This window comes from Scyliorhinus torazame, chromosome 2, assembly GCF_047496885.1.
Source record: "Scyliorhinus torazame isolate Kashiwa2021f chromosome 2, sScyTor2.1, whole genome shotgun sequence".
Taxonomy (NCBI): Eukaryota; Metazoa; Chordata; class Chondrichthyes; order Carcharhiniformes; family Scyliorhinidae; genus Scyliorhinus; species Scyliorhinus torazame.
In genome coordinates, this window is record NC_092708.1 from 209986846 (window position 1) to 210009142 (window position 22297).

At 38.8% G+C, this 22297-nt stretch overlaps 1 protein-coding gene across 8 annotated transcripts in view; it reads left to right on the top strand.

The window, feature by feature from the left end:
• The window catches only part of LOC140395470 (zinc finger protein Helios-like), a 419920-nt gene that overhangs the window by 277347 nt on the left and 120276 nt on the right, over nt 1-22297 (top strand). For 4 of the 8 annotated variants that reach the window (XM_072483282.1, XM_072483265.1, XM_072483313.1 and 1 more), the window contains 3 exons: nt 2421-2475; nt 2839-2940; nt 14908-15171. In XM_072483282.1, coding sequence (XP_072339383.1) covers nt 2436-2475; nt 2839-2940; nt 14908-15171 — 406 coding nt within the window. In that variant the 5' untranslated portion in view covers nt 2421-2435. Of the gene's footprint in view, nt 1-334; nt 471-1106; nt 1175-2420; nt 2476-2838; nt 2941-2996; nt 3141-14907; nt 15172-22297 lie in introns of those variants that run through there. The other 4 variants (XM_072483291.1, XM_072483275.1, XM_072483302.1 and 1 more) reach the window with 4 other exon arrangements.

Sequence of the window (22297 nt, forward strand, 5' to 3'; positions counted from 1 at the left end):
TGGCCTATAACCGATTAGTGTGCAATTACCGTCTGGTTCTGATATTGAGTAAATTGTCATGATAACTTTAATTAATATCAACCGTTAATATCTACCATTTGATACTGATTGTCATGCATTTATGATTTGTGTATTGTAATAGGGTTTTGCTAGTATTGTTAGCGACAGGTCTGTCCAGCAGTTGCAAACGAAGGAGCTTTATATGCCATAATCTTTGGCTGGGTTTCTGTGTGGTTCTTTATCTTTGGTGTTTCCCTTGTGTCGGCTGGAGTGCATCTTTGCTCTAGTCGATCGCCGAGAGGCAGAACCGCGCGGTTCGGTTTCTCGGAGCTTGACAAACTCCCATACTACCATGGTGAAGATGGAGGAAGTGGCTGCTGGATTAGCAGCGTTTCAGATTCAACAACTCGCCTCTGTGCAATATTAAAGGGAATTGTGATGGATTTGTTTGACCGTAGCCTATTACTGAGGTAATCACAAGGTTTGCTTCCGCATCAGTCAGAAAAGCGAATCAGATCAATTTTGACCCTGCGGAGATTTTTTTAAAGTTAAGTACCTGCACATATACTGTACAGACCTAATGACTTGTTGCAGCCCCAAGTAAATCCCGTCGAATTCATATGGTGGCTGGGATAATGTCATGATTCTTGTTGATAACAATCGCACCCATATTATTCACCACAGTTGTTAAGGAATCATTGAACAGTAAATATGAATATATGATCCACCTATTACCTTCTTGATCATTCCCGATTGATAGTATCAATGTCAAAGGAAGATAATTTTAAAAATTTCTCTCCGCACTTAACCTATCACATACCACTGAAAGAAAAAATATTTTGCCACGGGCCATTTAAGCAATCCTGGTAACTTGGCCTGAATCTATAAGCCTGCTCCTCTCCGTCGATTCCTTAGGAACCGGTGTATCAAGTTTTTTTTTGTTAATCGCATTGCGAGGCGCTGACCTCTTTCTCTTCCGAAGTACTTACTGTACGTTGACATTCCTGAACACTTTTCCAACACCCGTTCCATACCTTGCAATCTATCCTTAACATCAGTCAGAACTGACAATCGCTTGACTTTGACGCTTTCTCTCCGATCTGTAGGCTAGAAAAGTGGAAACTTGGCGTGAGCGAACGTAAACGGTGCTGGAGTGTTTTAACCATTTTTGTTGGTAGGACTTTTCTTCCTGTTTCTTGCAGTCTGTTTGACGCAGTTTTCAGTTTTTGCAGGAGCTGTATTGGATTCGCCTGATTTGTTGTATGTATCTATTAATGGTGTTATTAGAACAAGTGTGCATGTTGTTCTGTATAGATATCGCATTTTTAACTTAGCTATAGGTACCTAGTAATTGATTTTGGCTGTAGATTGTCGCTGGGTTAAGATTCATTCCAGGCTATTTGTGACTGTAAATAGTATGTCTGACTCTAATATAAGACCAGCAGAAAGAGGAACTTAGAATTCGCACTTTTCAGGGAAGTAGCTGGAGACAAGTGGAGAAATAACCCTATTCCAGTAAGTAAAGCAACTTTCCCATCGTCATGACATAAAAATATGTTGCGATCAATATAAATAGATTCTTCAGATTAATACACGGCTGTTAACTATCTGTACCGATTTGCTTTGGAGATTAGTAAATTATCCTGCAGAGAAAAAATGTAGTCAAATATCAGAGTCTCACTCAATTTCAGTGCTACTTAATCTCTCAGGATTGATATAAAGATGGGCGTCAATATTTGTTTGATTTCTGGGTTTAAGTTTGCTATTTTCAATATATTTAGTTTTATTTAAGTTTCATTTGGTTGTAAGTTTTAGAGTCAAGGTATAGAAGTATGGCAAAGAGAACAAGTTTAGGTTGTTTAGATTACAAATTATTGCTATAATATGATTAATGCCCGTTAATAGGCTAAAATTACAGTAACTGAAAAAGGTTTAAAAGATATGTTTTAATATGACAGACAGAGAATTTTAGGATAACATGTTTCCAGGAACTGATCAGCAACCCAGCTTGTTAGGCTGAAGAAATGTTGGTGGAAATATCTTACTTGAATCTCCTAATGAGCTACTGTACTGACCTCTGACAAAGGTTGCAGTCGCTTTGTGCACCCTTATAATTTAGATGCAGGACACTGCCATAATCCATGACTTCCACAACAGTAACAAAACCATGAAATGTACTTCATTTACTTCAGATGATGCACACATTTGTTTTATATATAAAACTGATTTTGAAAGATGCCTTTAAAAGCCTTCTGGATGTTGTCGTCATATTGTGCAATTATCACCACACCATACATGAGGTAGTATCAGTGCAAAGATAGGGTTCCACAATCACAGGTGTTTTTAAATTACCGTTAACACATTTCAGTGATGAATAAGACATCCGGCATGACATTTTAGGTCAATTTTTTTTTTTACAGCACTGCACTTTGAAGATGGAAACAGAGGCTACTGATGGCCCTATCACTGATGGTGGTGAGTTTTTAAACAGTAATAAGAAATATTTTACCTTAAAGTTGCAAAGCGTCTTGCAAATAATAGTTTTTTGTGTGTTCAATAATGTTAACTGCTGCTTTTAATTTGAATGCTGTTCTTTAAATTTATAACAGCCAAAGGAAGCAAACATTTAAAAATTAAATATGTTTTTCAGACAGGATGCATAGTAAATTCTCAAAGAGATCAATCACTCTTTTCATTCTGGCTCAAGCAGTATTGCTTTATATCATGTTTAAGTCAACAGAACACAAAGAACTCATATTTCACAAAAAATAATTTATTGGAAACAAGAACTATGCTTTATTAACTACTGTGTGATGACTGACCTTTTCATTGGAACAGGTAGTGATGACTTCTCTCCCAAGATGGAGCATTCAAGAGTGGTGGTCCCCACCACAAGCACGCCCAATGGCCAATACACCTCCCTGAGTCACATGACTAACAGTAAGTGCCTTTTGTGTGCTGGTTTCTACTCTGCACTAGCATTATTCTCTGAAACTGCAGGTTTTGTTACCACAGCACATAGCACAGCAATAGAGAGGAGAAACTCGGCAAAGGGTTTTTAATACTCGTACATATGAATTTACTGCGTGGTTTAAATTATGGAACTTATGGATTTGGAAATTTATGTTTATCCTTGCCAGGTAGGATATGTTTGGGTTTAGTTGGCAACTGTTAGTGCTCTTGTGAGGTTTTATGTGTATAAAAAATTTTGAATAATAAACATTTGGTTTCTTAAAATTATTAATTCAGTGTTTCACAATTGTCTGAGAACTACATTCAGAATTTTACTTTGGAGTATGAATAGAAGTAGAATTTCAAAAATAACTTTGTAGTTTGCTGCATGTGAAACCACTTAAGTCATTTTTAATACCTCTTAAAGCCTTATATTTTCTGTTTTAATTTCCGTACCAGCTAATTTACTCTAAGCCACAAAGTTGTTCTAGAAATAATAATCATATCAGAGTATTTTTGCTTTGCAATCCTGGTGTGGTTTATTCCATTTGTCAGAATGCTGGATTCAGAAAATATGTCTGGGTGTTTAGGAAATATTCTGTGGTTATGATCGTTACCAACTGATGTAAAATTGTTTGCCAGATGAGTTGGCTGATACATTGCTCTCTACCAAAGGAAGATGGCAGATCTTGTCTGTTTTTTGTAGATTACACAAGTTGCGATTGCAATTTTGGTTAAGTTAGGTGAAGTTAAAGGTTCCTAAACATAGTTTTAAAACGTAAGAAGGTGCTCCATGTAGCTGATACAAATATGAACTATGGGGCTCTCAGGCATAATAGTAATTTGGAAGATCAATGCAAAACATACATTTTAAAAACAGAAGCTGTTTGTTCCTTTGATCTGGTTTACTTCCAAATTAACAAGTCGAGAAAATAATATTTGTTTTTAGTAACTGATACATAATTTAAATTGTTTTTACTTTCTTCATGGTTTAAAATTCATGAAATTTAGTTGGAGTGAGAACAAGTCATCGATTGTTTTAAATGTGTTGTGAGCCTTTGAAAATTAATTTCTCTGTACAGTTTGTATCTAAATTTGAAGTCCAATTATTTTTTATTGGAATTAAAAGGAAGTTTAATGTAAAATATTGCATATGTTGAAAGTGAGTACATTTTAACTTTCTTGGAAGGTCCACTGCAGTTCATGCTATTAGGCACCCAATTTTCGACAGGCCCTCCAAGACATTTCAATTGGCAAAAGTTGAATTTGAACATATGTGCTTGAAATTTGTAAAATCTATCTGAAAGCTGTTTGTTGTCTGACTATTCATTAGCAGTAGTTCATATCAGGTGGGGTTCATGGAGTAACAAGATGCCTTTGCTGTTAATCATGTTACATATTGTTTGGGGTTAGTATGGACATGAACAAAGCTTTTTGGGATGAAATATTTAAAGAATGTGGAGATCCCTGTTTTCCCTGCTGTACTTAGTTTCTTTTCACATTACAGGTTCTTTTCACATTTTAGATTAGAAAAGTAATATTAATTCAGGTATTTTTAGAGCAGTTTTCTTAAGGCAGGTTTCTCAATGACCTTGGTTACTTTGTAATACTTTTACTGTAAATCTGATTTTATCTCACGGGACAAAGTCTGGTGCCATATTTCTACTGAAGTGCTAGAGCAGAAATAATCGGGAATGAAACCTGCTGTTTCTATCTAAAATGTGTTAATACTGTACATTATTTCTTACTATTGACTCATCATTACTTTTTACGGAACTGTCATTGGGAGCAGCAGGATTGTGGTGCTACACAATGTTAAGTTATATGTTCAGTGGTGGGGGGGGAATCTGCTCTCAAAAATGATCCCTTTTTATCTTTTATGTAAAATGACACCTCTGGCTCAAGGCCAAGTATTATTGGGAGAGTGAGGATGGCGCAGACAGGACTGGCAACAAGTTTTCTACAGGAATGGGGTGGAAGAAAGTGGGTTTGTCTCAGCCTTGGAGCTTTTGTCAAAACAATGTTATTTAACCTTTTGATTGCCATTTTCTCCACCAACGTAACATACAAGATTTTTTGGGGGAAAAATAAGAACGTACAGAACTATTCTTAGTGAAAAATAGTCAGATTATTTGATGGTTCAGCTTTAGCCTTACAGCATATCAGTTATTTTTCACATTTTATATCAGAGTAGTTTTTCAAAATAATTTCTATTCAATTTGTAATTGTTTCCTCAGAACACTACCATCCCAATTGAAAAACTGTCTATTCAAGTTAATTTTAGTCAGTACACCAATTAAGATCTGTGGAGCTCTAGCCAGAATCAATTTTTTGCATCTGTCAAAGTCATTGGCTTAATTAAAATTAAAATCACACCATTTTCTAACTATATATTGTACAGTAATTTGGGGATAGTAGTTTGATTGTAGTTAAAAAGAGCATTTCATAATCTCAACATATCCAAAAACACTTTTCAGCTGATGAAGTACTTTTTTAAGTTTAGTCACTGCTATAGTATAGGAAACATGGTAACCAATTTGCATATAACAAGCTCCCACAGACAATGATCCTTTGTTTTTGTGGTTGACAGATAAATATTCAGGATACCTCAGAGAATTGGTTCAATGAAATATTTTAGGATCATGACTTAATGTCTCATCTGAAAGATGCTGGGAATACAGATATATCAGGAACTAAAAAAAGACAACTTAACATTTCAGGTGGAGACAGTTTGTTCATACCAGCAAAGGGGCTCCATCCAAAATATTAATCAGCTTTTTCTTTGAACTGCTTATATTTCAGGTGGAGATACTCTATTAATTCTGATAAAATGTTAGCCTTCATTTTTCTTTTAGCTGATGTCAGAGTTCTGGTCCATTTCTAGCATTTTTAAATCTGTGTTCTACACTCACAGTTTTCACAGTTTGATTGCGATTATTATGGAACACTTATAAATGCAAAAGGCAGAGATTACATCACCGAATGCAGAATTTATGTTATATCAGTATGTAAAAGGCCTATGTCATCACTGATGTTGGGTACCATGTTTACCATTGGATGTAAATATTTGGAGAAGTGTGGAGCGATTTAAAAATCCGTAATATGCAGGCGTTTAATACAAATGCAGAACAAGAAGGAAGTTGCGCTACATAAATTGGCTTATTATTAAAGTTAACTTATCCAATTCATTTAAAAGACTGCATATTTTTTCTTTGTTCACTCTTAGTATTTAGGTGTTGTTGGCAAGGTCACCATTTATTGCTTATACTGAACTGGCCTGAGAAGGTGATGGTGAGTCACCTTCATAACTGTTGATCGAGGCTTGATACAACTGAATGGCTAGCTATACCATTTCAAGGGGCAGTTAGGAGTCACCCACATATTTGTGGGACTGAAGTTACATATAAACCAGATTGGGTAAGGGCACCAAGTTCATTTCCCTGAAGGAAGTGTTTGGATTTGACTAGTTGGGTTTTACAATGATCCAACAGCTATGTATACCAGCTTTTCTTTCCAAAATTTCTAAAACTGAATTTAAATTCTCAAACTACCATTCACAGAATCATAGAATTTACAGTGCAGAAGGAGGCCATTCGGCCCATCGAGTCTGCACCGGCCCTTACAAAGAATACCCTACTCAAGCCACGTCTCTACCCTATCCCCGTAACCCAGTGACCCCCCCACGTAACCTTTTTGGACACTAAGTGCAATTTAGCATGGCCAATCCACCTAACCTCCACATCTTTGGACTGTGGGAGGAAACCGGAGCACCTGGAGGAAACCCCGCAGGCATGGGGAGAAGGTGCAGATTCCGCATAGACAGCGATCCAAGCCGGGAATCGAACCTGGGACCCTGGAGATGTGGAGCAACTGTGCTAACCATTATGCTACCGTGCTGTCCACGGTAGCACATTGTAGGATTGGAACTCGCATTTTCTGGATTATTAGTCCAGGCATCTAGATTATTAATTCAGTAATTTAACCAATAACATGCTTAGTCATTCACAACATTTAAATAAACATAAGTGATTCAGCTGGAGTTGTGTCCAGTGCTGACACCAGACTTTAGGAAGAATGCCCAAGGCCTCAGTGAGAGTGTAGGGAAAATCTCCGACAATGATTCCAGGGTTGTAGAACTGTTATTACCCGAAGAGGCTGAAGAAACTGGCCTGGTAAAGATGAGGGGAGATTTAATAAGAATTTTCAAAATTATGAAATGTTTCTATTGTGTAAATAAGAAGAAACTGTTTTTGGGGCAGTAGTGTCGTGAACCAGAAGTCAAAGATATAAGGGGCGAGATTCTCCGACCCCCCGCCGGGATTCACCCTGGTGTGAATCCCGCCCCCGCCGTGTCACGAAGTCTCCGCCACCAGAGATTCGGCGGGGGCAGGAATCGCGCCGGTTGGCGGGGGCGGGAATCGCGCCGGTCGGCAGGCCCAGCCCCGCCGATTCTCCAGCCCGCGATGGGCCGAAGTCCCGCTGCTGGAATGCCTGTCCCGCCAGCGTGGATTAAACCACCTTTTGAACGGCGGGACAAGGCGGCGCGGGTGGGCTCCGGGGTCCTAGGGGGGTGTGCGGGGCGATCTGGCCCCGGGGGGTGCCCTCACAGTGGCCTGGCTTGCGATCCGGGCGATCCGGATTCTCCCCTACCCGGCGGGGCGGGGGGTCCCGGCGGGATGGAGTGGCGTGAACCACCCCGGCGTCGGGCCGCCCCAAAGGTGCGGATTTCTCCACACCTTTAGGGGCCAAGCCCTCACCGTGAGGGGCCAGGCGCGTGCCGGCGTGGTTGGCGCGCCGTCGACCGGCGAGAAAGGCCTTTGGCACCACGCCAGCCGGGGCCGAAAGGACTTTGCCGGGCGGCGGAAGTCCGCGCATGCGCGGGAGCGTCAGCTGCTGCTGACGTCATCCCCGCACATGAGCAGGGGGGGGGTGTCTCTTCCGCGTCAACCATGGTGAAGACTGTGGCCGGGGCAGAGGGAAAAGAGTGCTCCCATGGCACAGGCCCGCCCGCGGATCGGTGGGCCCCGATCGCGGGCCAGGCCACCGTGGGGGCACCCTCCGGGGCCAGATCGCCCCGCGCCCCCCCCAGGACCCCGGAGCCCACCCGCGCCGCCTAGTCCCGCCAGGAAGAGAGGTGGTTTGATCCTCGCCGACAGAACAGGTATTCCAACAGCGGGACTTCGGCCCATCGCGGGCTGGAGAATCACGGGGGGGGGCTCGCCGACCGGCGCAACACGATTCCCGCCCCCGCCGAATATCCAGTGCCGGAGAATTCGGCAACCGGCGGGGGCGAGATTCACGCTAGCCCCCGGCGATTCTCCGACCCGACGGGGGGGTCGGAGAATCCCTCTCATTGAGTACAGGAAGATGAAAGTGGTGGGAAAGCATTTAATCCTACACTACGTTAGTACAGTATAGTTGCTAACAATTATATTTCCAATATTTCACAGCTGTTCAGAGCATTAATTTCATAGTACCACATCTCTCAAAAGCGTCACATATTATGTCATTATCTGGTAATTGATTCAAATGTTTGTTTTGAATTATTAAGGAATTTATGATGATTACAAAATGTATAAAATATTTGTGTGCATTCATAATTTTGAAACCATTTGTTAACAGCAACATTTTCTTGGATTTGTTAGGTTGAATTCAAATTTACACATATTTCATACATTGGTAAATTGTTAAGTTCTTCTTGTATAAAGTTCAGAAATTCGAAAATTTTGTTCATGTTTTTAACTTATTTAAAAATTACTTTTGTTGAAAATCTTAACAATGGGACATTATAGATCAATCCTAAAGCACAAAGGGAAAGGTTAGTGGAACATTTAATGAAAACATTATTGGAAAATAGAACATATAGAATTGTAGTTGTGCAACCTTAGTCAATCGTATTTATGAGGGAATTAAACAAAGTCTTGAAAAGGTAAGAAAGCCAGGTATGGAGAAAGAGGCAAGAATTGATGTAGTCAATTACATTCTCACAGGCATATTGGTTTGCTTCTTGGGCTGAAGTCTCTATGATTTTATAGAGAAAAGAAATGACCGGATAAGTGCAAAATCAAATGGAAATTTGTTGTATCAAGAAGTTTTTGTCATAAATGCACATACAGTAGTAACTAATACAAAATTAATTTGACTCACAAATGGCTTTCAGACTGAAACAATGGACCATGTAGCTTCTGATTAAACCCAGTTAGTGTGCAGATTTTTGACAGGATTTTCCAGTCAACATTGTTAATAGTATATGCACACAGAGAACTGAAAGTTAGTGGAAATTTTCTTTGTATAGTTTCCACTTCAAAGTGAGGTTCCTTTTATTTCCAGGTATGTTTCCATTTGATTCAATCAAAATTTTGCACATTCTGAAGGTTGGCTACCTGTTACTGTTTGAATGCGTTGAAAGGTTTTCTGTAGCTTTATCACTACTCTTTGGAACCATCACAGTCTCACCAGGGAAACTCTTCAGATGTAGTTGACTCACTGGGATTGTTAAAGTAACTTTCAAATTAAATGATTGAAGAAATATCACTCAGTTCAAATAAGGAAATGAAAGATAACTGGAAGTATCACACAGATGAGGGTACAATAAAATATATTCATTCATAATCCTGTTGTAAGTAAAAATTAGACAAATGCTACTTTCAGTTTTTTCCAACCAGTTTTTCGCTTCCACAAGTAAACTGTTCAAAGTGAAGTTTTTATTTGTTTAGCTATAGTTTAATGATGCATTGCCTTGGCGATGTTGTTCGTCTTTATGCTGGTCCTTTCAGTGACTGTCAGAATTTCATTGTCTTATCAATTCCTAACAGAAAGTTGAAATAAGAACAGTTGAATAACCATCTGTATTCACCATTCATTCAAAATGTTAGTTTGTGTCTTGGAAGTGAGGGTACAAACTGATTTTAGGTTTTAAAGGTTGTCCAGTTTGAAGTCAAGGACTCTAATTTTCAGATGTTAAATTTTGCCAGTAGGATTCATCTGACATATGGATGGATGAAAAGAAAGTAAGAATAGACCATAAGGCCCTCAAGACTGTCCCACCCAAACAAAATTGTAACTGTCTGTCGCATTGGCTCAACCCATATGTTCTCCAATTGCACTTTCTCATGAGAGAAGCAAAAAAAAGAAAATAATTATCCATTGGATTGGCCAATTCAGAAAAAAATCAGCATTATTTTTCATCTCCCGAAAGAATTGAGCAAATATCAGAAGCCCACAGAAGTCCATGACTCTTTATGTTCATAACTAACTTTTCACTTACCCTCACAACTCTAATAATTCTCCGGATCTAGTTAGACTCCCAGTGATGCTCTGAGAGAACAAAAATCTTCCTTCAACTTAACTTTCTACTTATGAATTTCATAGAACCTATCAACTAATATGCTAAAAAAATTTAAAACGTACTCATATCCTCTGTAAACCAGCATTTGTTCAAAGTAAATAACTCCAACTCTTGAGGTTTATCTGCATAACTGAGAGCTCTTGGGAGCTGATGTGTGGGGCCAACTGAACAAATTATTCCAGTTGTGGACATACGACAACCTAAATATTCTGCATTCTAATTTGATAGTACAAGCAATGCAGTCTAAACCCTCTTTGACCATCAGCAACATTATTGAAACTAAATTAGAGTAGCTGATGCCATTTGTCAACCTTACAAACAAATTTGATTTATGTAGTAGAAAAATGGAACAGTGAAATTGCAGCACGTGACCTTCGGCTGTAGTTCATTCCTGAAGACATCACAACAAAATATACCTAGAAAATTCAGAAGGGTGGACAAGTACAAAAGTTATTAATGAGGCTATCTGTATATTCATTACAGTGGAACAAAAGATGGTTGCAGGGCTGGTTTAGCTCAGTGGGCTAGACAGCTGGTTTGTAATGCAGAACAAGGCCAGCAGCGCTGGTTCAATTCCCATACCAGCTGAGAATTCTGAATTCTCCCTCGGTGTACCCGAACAGGCACCGGAATGTGGCGATTAGGGGCTTTTCACAGTAACTTCATTGTAGTGTTAATGTAAGTCTGCATGTGATAATAAAAAGATTATTATTATTATTATATATACTTATTATTCTACATAAATCCAGTTTGTCAGTTTATGGGGTCAGAGAAAAAGGACAGGAACAATTTTGTCAGATCAAAAACTGTTTTACTGTTAACAACACTGGTGCCATTTAGAAAAAAAAGTTATGTGAAGTTCAAAAACTTGCCTGGTCACATAAAAAATCTTTAAACTTTGCTCCACAATGGTTGCACTTGCACGAAAGTGTGTTCAGAGCTCAAGTGCTATGAGTCGGCTTGCTGTAGACAAGTGGCCAAAAAACAAATTCAATTTGGACCCTCATGCACAAATGCCTCACATTGATGTCATGTGTTAAATAATTGTCCCATAAGTAAAGCTAACTGATGTACAATAATCTTTATGGAATGTTATTTACAGCTAACAAATACTAGTTTAATTGACCTCGACTGGTTTGAAAGGGCAGTATTCGCTCATGAAACGTATGCCATTTAATCAACATTACGCATTTATCTTCTGCACCCAAAGCAGTAAATCGTTCTGAATTTACTGATGCTATTGATGACTTTTTTCTGTATATTTTGACTGTAAATGAACTTGTCTCCAGGTCCTACCAGAACTAGTTATCTGAAAGAAATCTTCAATCCATGAGTCATACCTTCTGTGGCTTCATTTTATTTTTAAAGGTTTATACCTCAAATGTAACTCAACAACCTATTTTGAAAATATATTTTTTAAGTTTATTGTTTTTTGCACTGGGATTGTGAAGTGTTTATGAGCATCCTGAACTTTGTTTAATCCTGTTTTATTTCTGACTTGTTCAGAAGGGTTACTGTAATATAGCAGTACATATGTATAGAATTACACAGAATTTACAGCACAGAAACAGATTATTCGCCCTAAAGTCTATGCTACTGTTCATGTTCAACACTGGCCGTCTCCTACCCTACTTCATCTAAGCATCTTCATGCCCTTCTATTCCTTTTGTCTTCCTGTGTAGTTTCGCTTTAAATTCATCTATGCTATACACCATCCCAATATGCCTTTTTAAGATATTGTCCCCTCCTCTCCAGTCAGGTTTATCCATATAATGAACTATCCCTAGGTATTCTCTAATGACCCTGACCAATAATTTCTTATCCCTATATAGGTCTCATTGCACCATAAATGATTCCCTGACAACTCAGGATCAGCAGGCAACCTATGCCCTAGCTGCTTCCAAAGTTATCCTGCAATGTAAATCTTATTTTCAGGGAGGAGGAAGTAAAGGTGAGAGAAGAATGATGTGACCTCAAACGCATTGTTTCCTTGCAGCTTGGCTGAAATTGAGAACTTTGTGCACAGAATACGTTTCTTTGATGACCTTGACTAGTGTTAAGTGGTCTAGAATCTAAGTGAGAACAAAAAGGAACAGAATAATTATCAAATTGGCCTTTCAGTTGCTTATGTTCTTCACTTCCAATGATTTTCAATGGTTGTGTTAGCTGTACTGTACCAATCGCCTGCACCTGAACTATTTTGCCACTTTGTAGGTACACCTGCTCTATTACATGGAGTTTTGAATGAATGAAGACTGTCTAGAAGTCATGTTCACCAGTGGTATCTGGTATTGATGGCAGTATTTGTATGACTGCATTAATAACTGTTATTTATACAAATATATATTCTTAGTATTAAATCTCTGTTATTAATTTCTGTTTACATTTGAGTCACTCAGGTCCAAAATAAATATTGTGAAAGAAAGAACTACTTTTATTTAATATCCTACATTATGTCAGGACATCACAAAGCATTTTTGAAGTGTAACAATATAGAGGAATTTACATGGCAAAATCCTACTTTAAAAAATTTGATAAATGATCTGATAATTTATTTTTAAAAGGCACTGAGAGAATTTCCCAGTTTTTCTTTAAATAGTGCAATGGGTTCTATTATTTCCATCTGAGATGCCAGACAGAACTGTAATTAATTGTCTCATTCTAAAGATGGCATTTTCATTGAGCATCAGCCTAGATTATGACTTCAGAGGTGTCTGGCGTGGAGCTTAAGCTTGACTCATGCTACCACAGAGCCAAATCTGATAGTGTCCTCAAACAGATATTTGCTCACATTCAAGCATTCATTGCAACTATGTTCATTATTATTTTAAACTTTGCAACTGACTCTGGCAGCTTTCACTCGCCATCCTGTCGACCTTCACACCTCCACATTCCAATGCTTTGTGAAAAAAAAGCCAGTTGATCTTTTGGGGAAATCCTGTTTAGGATTATGAAACTCACCAGTAACATTCAGAAGATTGAAAATAACTGTGGATTTCTTTGAAACTTGGGAGGACTATGGATTCTCAATTAATCTCTGCTTGAAAATCACACAATATTTTCTTCCCATTCAACATAATTCAAGTTGTATCATAATTCCCATTCATTTCAATGGTACGCTTGAAATGCCAGTTCTTACATTGCAGTCCAGTGGAAAAAATGGGAACTAGCCTCAACTTGTTTGACCTATCCAGTGTTCCAAAAGCTGATTTCATTCAGCTGACAGAAATCTGCTCCAGCACATTTTGAAGACCTGGTTAAAGTGAGCTGCTTTGATAGTGGGTGTATTTTATGAAACATTTGAAAAAAATAACAACGCTTTATGCTATAAATTTAAATTTGTTGTTTTCTGCTTTATTTCCTTTCATTTTCGTATTTATTGAAGGCCAAAATGTCTGAAAGCCCAATATTATCTTCAGGAGATTAAGACAGTAATTTGTAATGTAGTGTATAATTTCAACAGTTGGAAAAGCAGGCACTATTGTTCGATCATCATGTTATAGTATGGAAGATTTCAGCTGTAACCTTCTAACCACAGTTATGTGGTGTTGCAGTGCATTGGAGCATCAGGCCACAGTGTCAAACATGATGCAGGTTTGTATTTTCTCTTCTCTCCTGAATTCAGGAACAGAAAAGTGCCTCTTTGAAGGATTGGAAGGAAATCAGCAAACGCCTCATGCCTTCTTGCAACTAATGGAAGGATGGCATTAATAGAGGTTGAGTACTATTTGCACATTGACTCGATCTTTATGCTATAGGAGTTTAAAAGTTTGATGAACCTTGAACTGGGAGAAGAAGTGGGGAAAGTCGAGGGATTAGATTTCCTCAATAAAAAGGACTAAAATATGACTTTTTAACCATTATTTAAATTCTATGCAGGTCAAACCCTTTATCATGCAAACTCATTGCTAAATATCGGACTTTCTTCATTCAGTTTGGAGCATAAGTATTACATTGAGAAAATGGTGATCATTAATTTTGCTTGTCTTGTGACAAAATTGTTGATGTTGATCAAATGTAGTCTGAACCTTATTTTTAAAAATCAAATTGAACAAATTTTCAAATTCAAATGTTCTTTCTAAGACCCAAGTAAAGAAAAAAACAAATTGTATGTGTTTTTTGGTGGGATGAAGCAAAGATCTTTATCACCGTTCAAGGGGGAAATGGGCTGGCTGCTTGTGATGTTGCAAGTACTTAGAACATCACTCCAGAAATCGCATTCCGCTGAGACATGCACCAAGAGCTGTCCCAGACAGTAGGTGCAGGAAACTGTGCACCACAATATCTACAAAAACAAATGGCTAGCTCTGTTTCAGTCACATATAAGTAATAATAGATCACAACACAGTGATTTAAAAAAATACAATACAAGGTGCTGTGTCTGAATCTAACAACTGTTGCTCACTTAATAATAAGGTATGTTTGAAACATTTTAAACTTGCTTCATTCATATGAAGCCTGTTTTCAACATTCTGGTTTTTCTCATTGGTTATTAGTCAAGTATGAATGTGAGGAAGGACTAGGATTTTAAAAAAAGGATGGCTTTTAGGCTTTCAGCTGCTAGCAGTAACCTTATTTTATGAAAACATTTTTTTTTGGTTTTTCAGCAAACTCCATCAAGATAGAGATGCATAGTGATGAGGATGACGGAAAAGTTCTTAATCAGGTGGACCGAGCCAGAAGCAAAGAGGAAATGAGTGCCATGGAGGGGTCCATGGTGGAAAGCAACGGAATGACTGAAAGCAACCCAGGGCCGGAGATACAAGCCGATGGAGGGATACGACTCCCGAATGGTAAACTGAAGTGTGACATCTGTGGGATGGTTTGCATTGGGCCCAATGTTCTAATGGTACATAAACGGAGCCACACTGGTAAGCAGCTAAAAGAAAAGTTGATCGTACACTAGATAAGAAATGTGTACTTCGAAAGGAGCCAAAGTTGTGGTCCACTTTAGTTTTAGACATTTTACAACTAAATTTTTAAAAAATCACCAGTGTGGTGTAATAAATCTAGGAATTATGAGTGAATAGGTTTTTTTTCAGATTTTGTAGTTGCACAAACTAAAACCATACTGCCATAATTAAGATTACTATCTATATAATTGTGCACTCTATAAATCTGTTGTAAAACAGATTTAGCATGATGAACCAAACTGAATGTTGCTGCCTTGAAAATCTCCGTGGTGATAATTATCAACCAAAGGTTGATGTAAAATCCAGAATATCAAGGTTAGAAATGTCATTCTCTCATTTGCAAAATATATTTACAAATGCTACTTATCTGTTAGTCCCTTTAATGAATGCATTGGCAAGTTTCATTCAGAAGTTCTAGGAAAGTAATCTCAGTAAATTACCAAAAGACTAGTGCTCACAAATTGCAATGTTCCAATCCTTGTCAGTATTAAATATTTAACTTAATTAGCTTTTTAAAAAAATTCACCTGTGACTCTAACCGTGAGAAAACAATTTATGCATTTTCAAAAGTAAAACACCTGTAAGGCTAAGAGTGGTTGTATATTGCACTCCATAATTTGCCTCTTTATTTCACATTAGCAATATGTGCGAGAAGAGTATGTTTTAATATACTTGACTTCACTTAGAAATTTTCAGATAATATTTTAAAACTTGGGCACCTCTGATTACCCATTATGATCCCTGTTTATGAGAGATGGGTGTTGCAGAAGCTGTAATGATACATTTGGGGTCTTTTGTGCCTTTCCCAATATTGTACTATGGTGCATAACTGCACAAATGGCACAGCTGTGGTATGTCAGAAATATTATTCATGTAACCAATTTTAAAGCATTTTTTCAACTTAATGTTTAATTTATTTACCATTGATACTTCTATAAATGTATATAGCTATTGAGTGCACCTAGTTTATAGTTAGTGACTAAAGACTTTGGTACTAATTCAATCAAAGTTGCCATATGCACAACATTAAATCATAATAAGGGAATATAGACTTATAAATAACATTCAAAAAACAAATAGGAACTTGGAAGAAGTGTCTACATACCCAGGCATATTGGGGATTTCTGCATGGCCTTGCGGTGTGCCCCCCCCGCCAACATCGCTGGGAAACCCAAGGGAGGGCTTCACCATCAGCAGGACTAAAAGATTCTGCTGGCAAAGAACGGCTGGAAAATCGCCCAAAATCTTCAGTTGCCTTAACCGATGTTGGGAAAATAATACAATAACTTCATGTTTGTAACATTTCTCTTTTTCTTTCTTTCCATCTTTCCCCAGCCAGAGACAATACTCATTAATCCTACCAATACCATTATTTGAGCAACAGGCCAGAAAATCCTTTGTGGCCAAACCTCCATGCACAGCAGAAATAAATAACAGTTGAATCCAGAATTTGAACTTCTGTCTCTTGGTAGATGGGCCAGTGAAATATTATAGCAACTATAACACTGCTAAGTCAAATAGTGTCCCCAAGTAAAACATCATGCAAAGTTGGAGCGTAATGTTGAAAAGTTTAAGTTGCGTCAGATAAAACCCATGTATCTATACATCAAGACGTAAAATTATAGAAATTACACCACAGAATGGATCTATTTTTGCAGAATTTTGCCTTAGTTGGTGTTAGCCCTTCAGCTGGAACTATTTACTCTCATTGCATTCTTTGAACTTTCCAGAAAAATGCATAATATTCTTTTTCAACTATTTAGTATACTCTCTTTCAAATAATGTTACGTCCAATGCCTCAGTAGCACTTGCAGCTAAGCATTCTACATCCCAATAACTTTGTGTGAATATAAAACTCTTCCTTCTTACTTTTTGCTTTATCTACTAGATTAATACTCATTTATTACAATTCACCAGTAAGTGAAAACAATGTTTCACTGTTTACTCTCTCAAAAAAGTTACAGAATTTTGTGAACATTAATTAAGTCCCCTTTGGTTAATCTTAAAAGATACTACATTGACATGATGTCAGTTTTTTAATGATCAACAGGGTTCAATAAATCAAACCTTCATTTAACAATCCATTATATTTAAGAGGAAAAATAAAATTTCAGTTTAGTTATGTTTGATCCTCCATTGTTCTTTCTGCCTGATATGGGAGGCACCATTCAGAGTCTTCCCTAAAAAGGTGAGGTAAAATCATTGATAATTAGCCTGATGCCTTAATTATGGCATTTGCAGAGGTTAAAGAAAGGATCTTGATGTTACTTGGATACATATTCTATACAGCATGGAGAGACTAAAAATGTGAGTTACAATAAGAATTGTTACAGTGAAAAGGGATTGATGCATGAAGAACGAATATAAACAAAATAAGATTCAGAATAAAAGACTGCGTTGGCACCGTATGATAAAATTGGGCCCAATGCCTTTAACATTTTGTCTAATTCTCTTTGCATTCTTCAACTGGGGTTACGCCTGTTAGACAGATAATCTTTTCCAAGGACTGATGGATTTGGTAACTAGGTTCGAACAAAATGTTTCTATCTGCATGAACAATTTTTTGTTCTTTTCTGACATGCCCTTGGAGATGAAATTATTATTTTCAGGTTTTGGATTGGATTGGAGTGGTTTATTGTCACGTATACTGAGGTACAGTGAAAAGTATTGTTCTGCGTGCAGCTCCAACAGATCATTCCGTAGATGAAAAGAAAATACATAATAGGGCAAACATAAAATACACAATGTAAATACATAGACACAGGCATTGGGTGAAGCATACAGGTGTGACACGCTACTCAGTTGAGATGTGTGAAGAGATTAGATCAGTCCATCAGTCCATAAGAGGGTAATTTAGTAACAGCGGGGAAGAAGCTCTTTTTGAATCTTAGTGCGTGTTCTCAGACTTTTGTATCTCCTGCCTGATGTAGGAAGTTGGATGAGTGAGTAAGCCAGGTTGGAGGGGTCTTTGATTATGCTGCCTGATTTCCCAAGGGACCGGGAGGTTTTGCTGCCATTCCCTGAAATCGACATAATTTGACAGCCTTTCTAATTGTTTTCCGTTTACGTAATTAGAACTTGACCACAAAGAATTATGAATCTTACTACTTCTGGTATTGATATAAAATGGTGCTGCTGAGTATACTGTAGCATTTTCATTATTCATAGTAGATATGAACATTTTCTTAGATCTTGCAAATTTCCTGGAAGCTGAGGAAAATTGGGTGAGAAATAAACTTTTCACTATGAAACTTGGATAGGACCTGAAAATGGGCAGGTGAGTGCAGGACACACATGAAATTGAATCTGCACCCCATTCCCAGACTACTATTTGGAGGGTGGTGGGGATGGGGCGTTATGAAAAATCAGGCTTGATTCCACTTAAAGAAGGCCAATGTCTCTGAAAGAAGATGTGCACTCTGGCTGGAGACAGCAGAGAAATGCTGTGAAATGCCTCCAATGACTTAAAGAGGTACAAAGAAGTCACCCTGGTTCTCTGATGCATCTTTGGAGGTCGCCACCCAAGCTGTTGGTAAGGGGAGGGCAAAGCTATTTCTATACTCCAAACAATAACTCCACTACCATCAGATGAGATCATTGAGGAGGTTAATGTTAGGAATGTAGCTCCCAAGACATTGCTACATGCTGGAAAAGGCTCAATGACTTCATTAGAATTGTCAACGTAAGATTCCTACCTCACAAATAAATTATCCACTCCTTCTGCCTCCCCCCACCCCACCCTGTCCCCATCCACCTATACCACCTTCACAATGCTGCCAATCTTCCCTTTACTCTTGAAATCGCTGCACTATACCACGTCACCTCTTTCTCCTGCCACATATACAATCTGTACCTTCTACTCTCACCTTTATTGCAACCCTCAATTTCCGACAACTCATATCACAACATATAAAATACTCAACCATGACAGGAGCAGTCTTTCAAACACCTCACAAGATTATCACTGATATGCTCCCTTCTCCCTTGCAGCTATGCACAACATGCAACAGGAGCTGCTACTAGTAGAACCAAGCCCACCTGCATATCCTCTCCCCTATGGAAGAAACACTTGCTGACCAGTAAGGGCAGAATAGAGTCTAGGCTGTAGCAAGTTGGAGTGCTGAAGGAAAATTGGCTGAAAAGCCTCCAATGACTTGAAGAGGTACAAAGAAGTCACCCTGGTTCCTTGATGCATCTTTGGATGTCGTCACCCAAGCTGTTGGTAAGGGGAAGGTGCACTATATCCATTTTTCCATTCTCCCTTTTATCTTACTCAAACTCAATGCAAGACAAACTGCAGCTGCCCATCTTTCTCTTTGCTCTCATACTAAGAGTTCACTCTTTCATTTCAAATGTTGAAAATGTCGACTCTGCTATCAGTTAAGGTAAGAAGACAGCCTTCCTGAACTTGCAGAATCATTCCGCCTGATCCCAGTAAGCATCATCTCAGTGATAGTTAAAGGCTAGACAAGAAGAGGGGGTCTTCATACGGTGAATCACTGCACAAAATTGCAGGAGGGGATTCAGAATGATAGATGCCAACTCGCCAGAGGGCAGGGTTGTGTAATAGCGATGCTGCAGAGGACCTATATGCTGTCTACCTCAGAATAGCTGTTTCCCATTACCTACTCTGACACAAGCCATGCTGAGATTCAGCAGTCAGGTCCTCAAGGAGCCACTCAAGGTCACCCACCAAGGTCATCTGAAGAATCCTCAATGGAAGCTCAGTAGCCTTCCACCTTCCACGTGGGTTAACTGTACAGGAATAAGTAAAACAGGCATAAGGCATTACACAAAGCCAATTCTCAATTCTTATTGTTAAATATTGGACACAGATGGAATTGAATTGTTGAAATTAATTTTGACCCAAAAAGCGCAATGCAATTTGATGGTGATAACAAATGCAGTCATGATGAGAATTGTGGTACCTGTACTGTCAGTGTGTTGGGTTTGAAAGGGATAATTCATGTGAAGCATCCCAGGGGACCTGATAGTAGATGTTACTTCTGTTCATCTTCCTCTTTGTGCAGCTCCTCCTCTCCACCTCGTACTACACTTTTTATTGCCCAGGGGATGGTAAGAGATGGTTCCTCATTATCACAAAGTACGCTGCTTGCAGCACATGACCACAATTCTCAATACCTGCTCGGGGCTGAACTGCAAAGCACCTTGAATGGTCCAGGCAGCAGAATTGTTGCTTGAGCAAGTTGATTTTCTGCTTGTTGACATTTCTGGTGGTAGTGTGGCTCAACTGAATGGCCTGCTCTGCAGCTGTGGGTGGGTTTCTGACAGGATTCAGGGATCATGTCGTAATGGAATAACTGTTGTTACCCATTATCTACCTAGTAACATGAGGCCTGGTTGGAATAAAGTTGGTACAGATGGCTGACACAGGGTGAATGTATCATTACTGCTGGCACAGACCTAAATGATGTACTGCCTGTGGTTGCAAACAAACTAGTTACTGAGGTAGTGGAATCCATTTCTAAGCAGAAAGATGTCAGGATTATGAGGAGGAGCATAGTGTCATATGGATGCAATGTATGGCACCTGCAGTGCAGGTTTTTTAAAAGTCTTTCATGGGTGTGAGCAGTGCAATCCAGTACAGAATTTGTTGCTCATTCTTAATTGCCCTTGAAAAAATAATGGCACGCCACCTTCTTGAACCGACTGTGCTTAGATAGTGAGCCCAATGTTCCCTTGTCTTGCTTCACTCTGAATGAGGAAAGTGTTGTAGCTGTTCAACCTGACCTCTGTGACCCACTAGATACGGAAGTGCACAGTTACTGATCTGACCTGTAGTAGCTTGGAAGGATTCTGTTGCATAAAAGTAAAGGACCATGGTGAACCTTGACATTCACAGGCAGTGCCCTGCTTTTGGTTGTGACTGCAGTTGGTGCTCATTGACAACCACCATGGTGAAGTGAAGGTTAGGTGCTGGGGGTATTGCTCCTGAATTAAGTTGAAGTATGAGAAGTTTCCTTTGAAGAATCACTGTGAATATAGCATCATCCACAGTGTTCACCACATTCTCCATCTTCCACCAGCAGCTCCTGCTCTCTGCTATCTTTTTTCCTGCTCATCCCCATTCGCTAGCCCCAATGGCAGCCTTACCAGACCATCCATGAATGCTACAAAATTATTTTGAAGGCAGGCAAGAGAAATGTAGTCCCAAAAAAACTTGATAGCAGAAGTGAGTTGTAAAGGCAGAAAACAAAAAATACAGCAAAGCTCGAACCAGCAACTAACCTGCATGGGATGAATGAGTCCTTTAAATACACAGTTAAAAGGTCTTTCCTGCCTGTGAGCACTGTTAGTTGGTAAGCGAGTTTATCATGTGACAAGTCACAAAACAATCCCACAATAAGTGTAGAAACCTTATTTAAATATTATACCTTTTTAAATATTGCTGAAAAGAGAGAAATGTTGCCGCAGCTTTTATTGCCAAATTTCAAACAATCACAGCAACTTATACTGCAGGGGAAAAGGGTGCTTATTGGTTGCAAGGCAGCTCTAATTGGTCAAGGCATTGCCATGGAGAAAGCAATGGGTAACTATAGGCTTTAAAATTCCCTGGTAATTCAAAAAAATGTGCAAGGCTTGAACATATTCCTTTTGTTTACAGAAAACGGGTCCCTGCATTTGTGTGTATGTCACTCCTAGCAAGCATAAAGAAAGTACATTATGAGCTTGATTGATTACCTTAAATTAGTTGTTAGTATAGCTATCAATGCACTCAGGATTGTTCAGCAAGCGCTGCCCAGTCACAGAATCATATCTAAAGGTAGATATTTTGTTTTGGATTTTGCAAGTGCAGGCTGGTTGAGTATGGTCAGTCCTACCCACAACAAAAGGAACATGCTTTTTGATTTGATCAGCCAATTGCTGGGATCTATAGCTTGCACACCTGGCTTTGAATCGGCACTGAAATTCAGGACCAATTCTCTGCAAATAAAAGGAATATGTTCAAACCTTGCACCATTTTAGAATTACCAGGGAGCCTATAGTTCCTTTTGCTTTCTCCATGGCAACACCTTGACCAGTCAGAGTTGACTTTCCAACTAACCAGCACCATTTTTTCCTG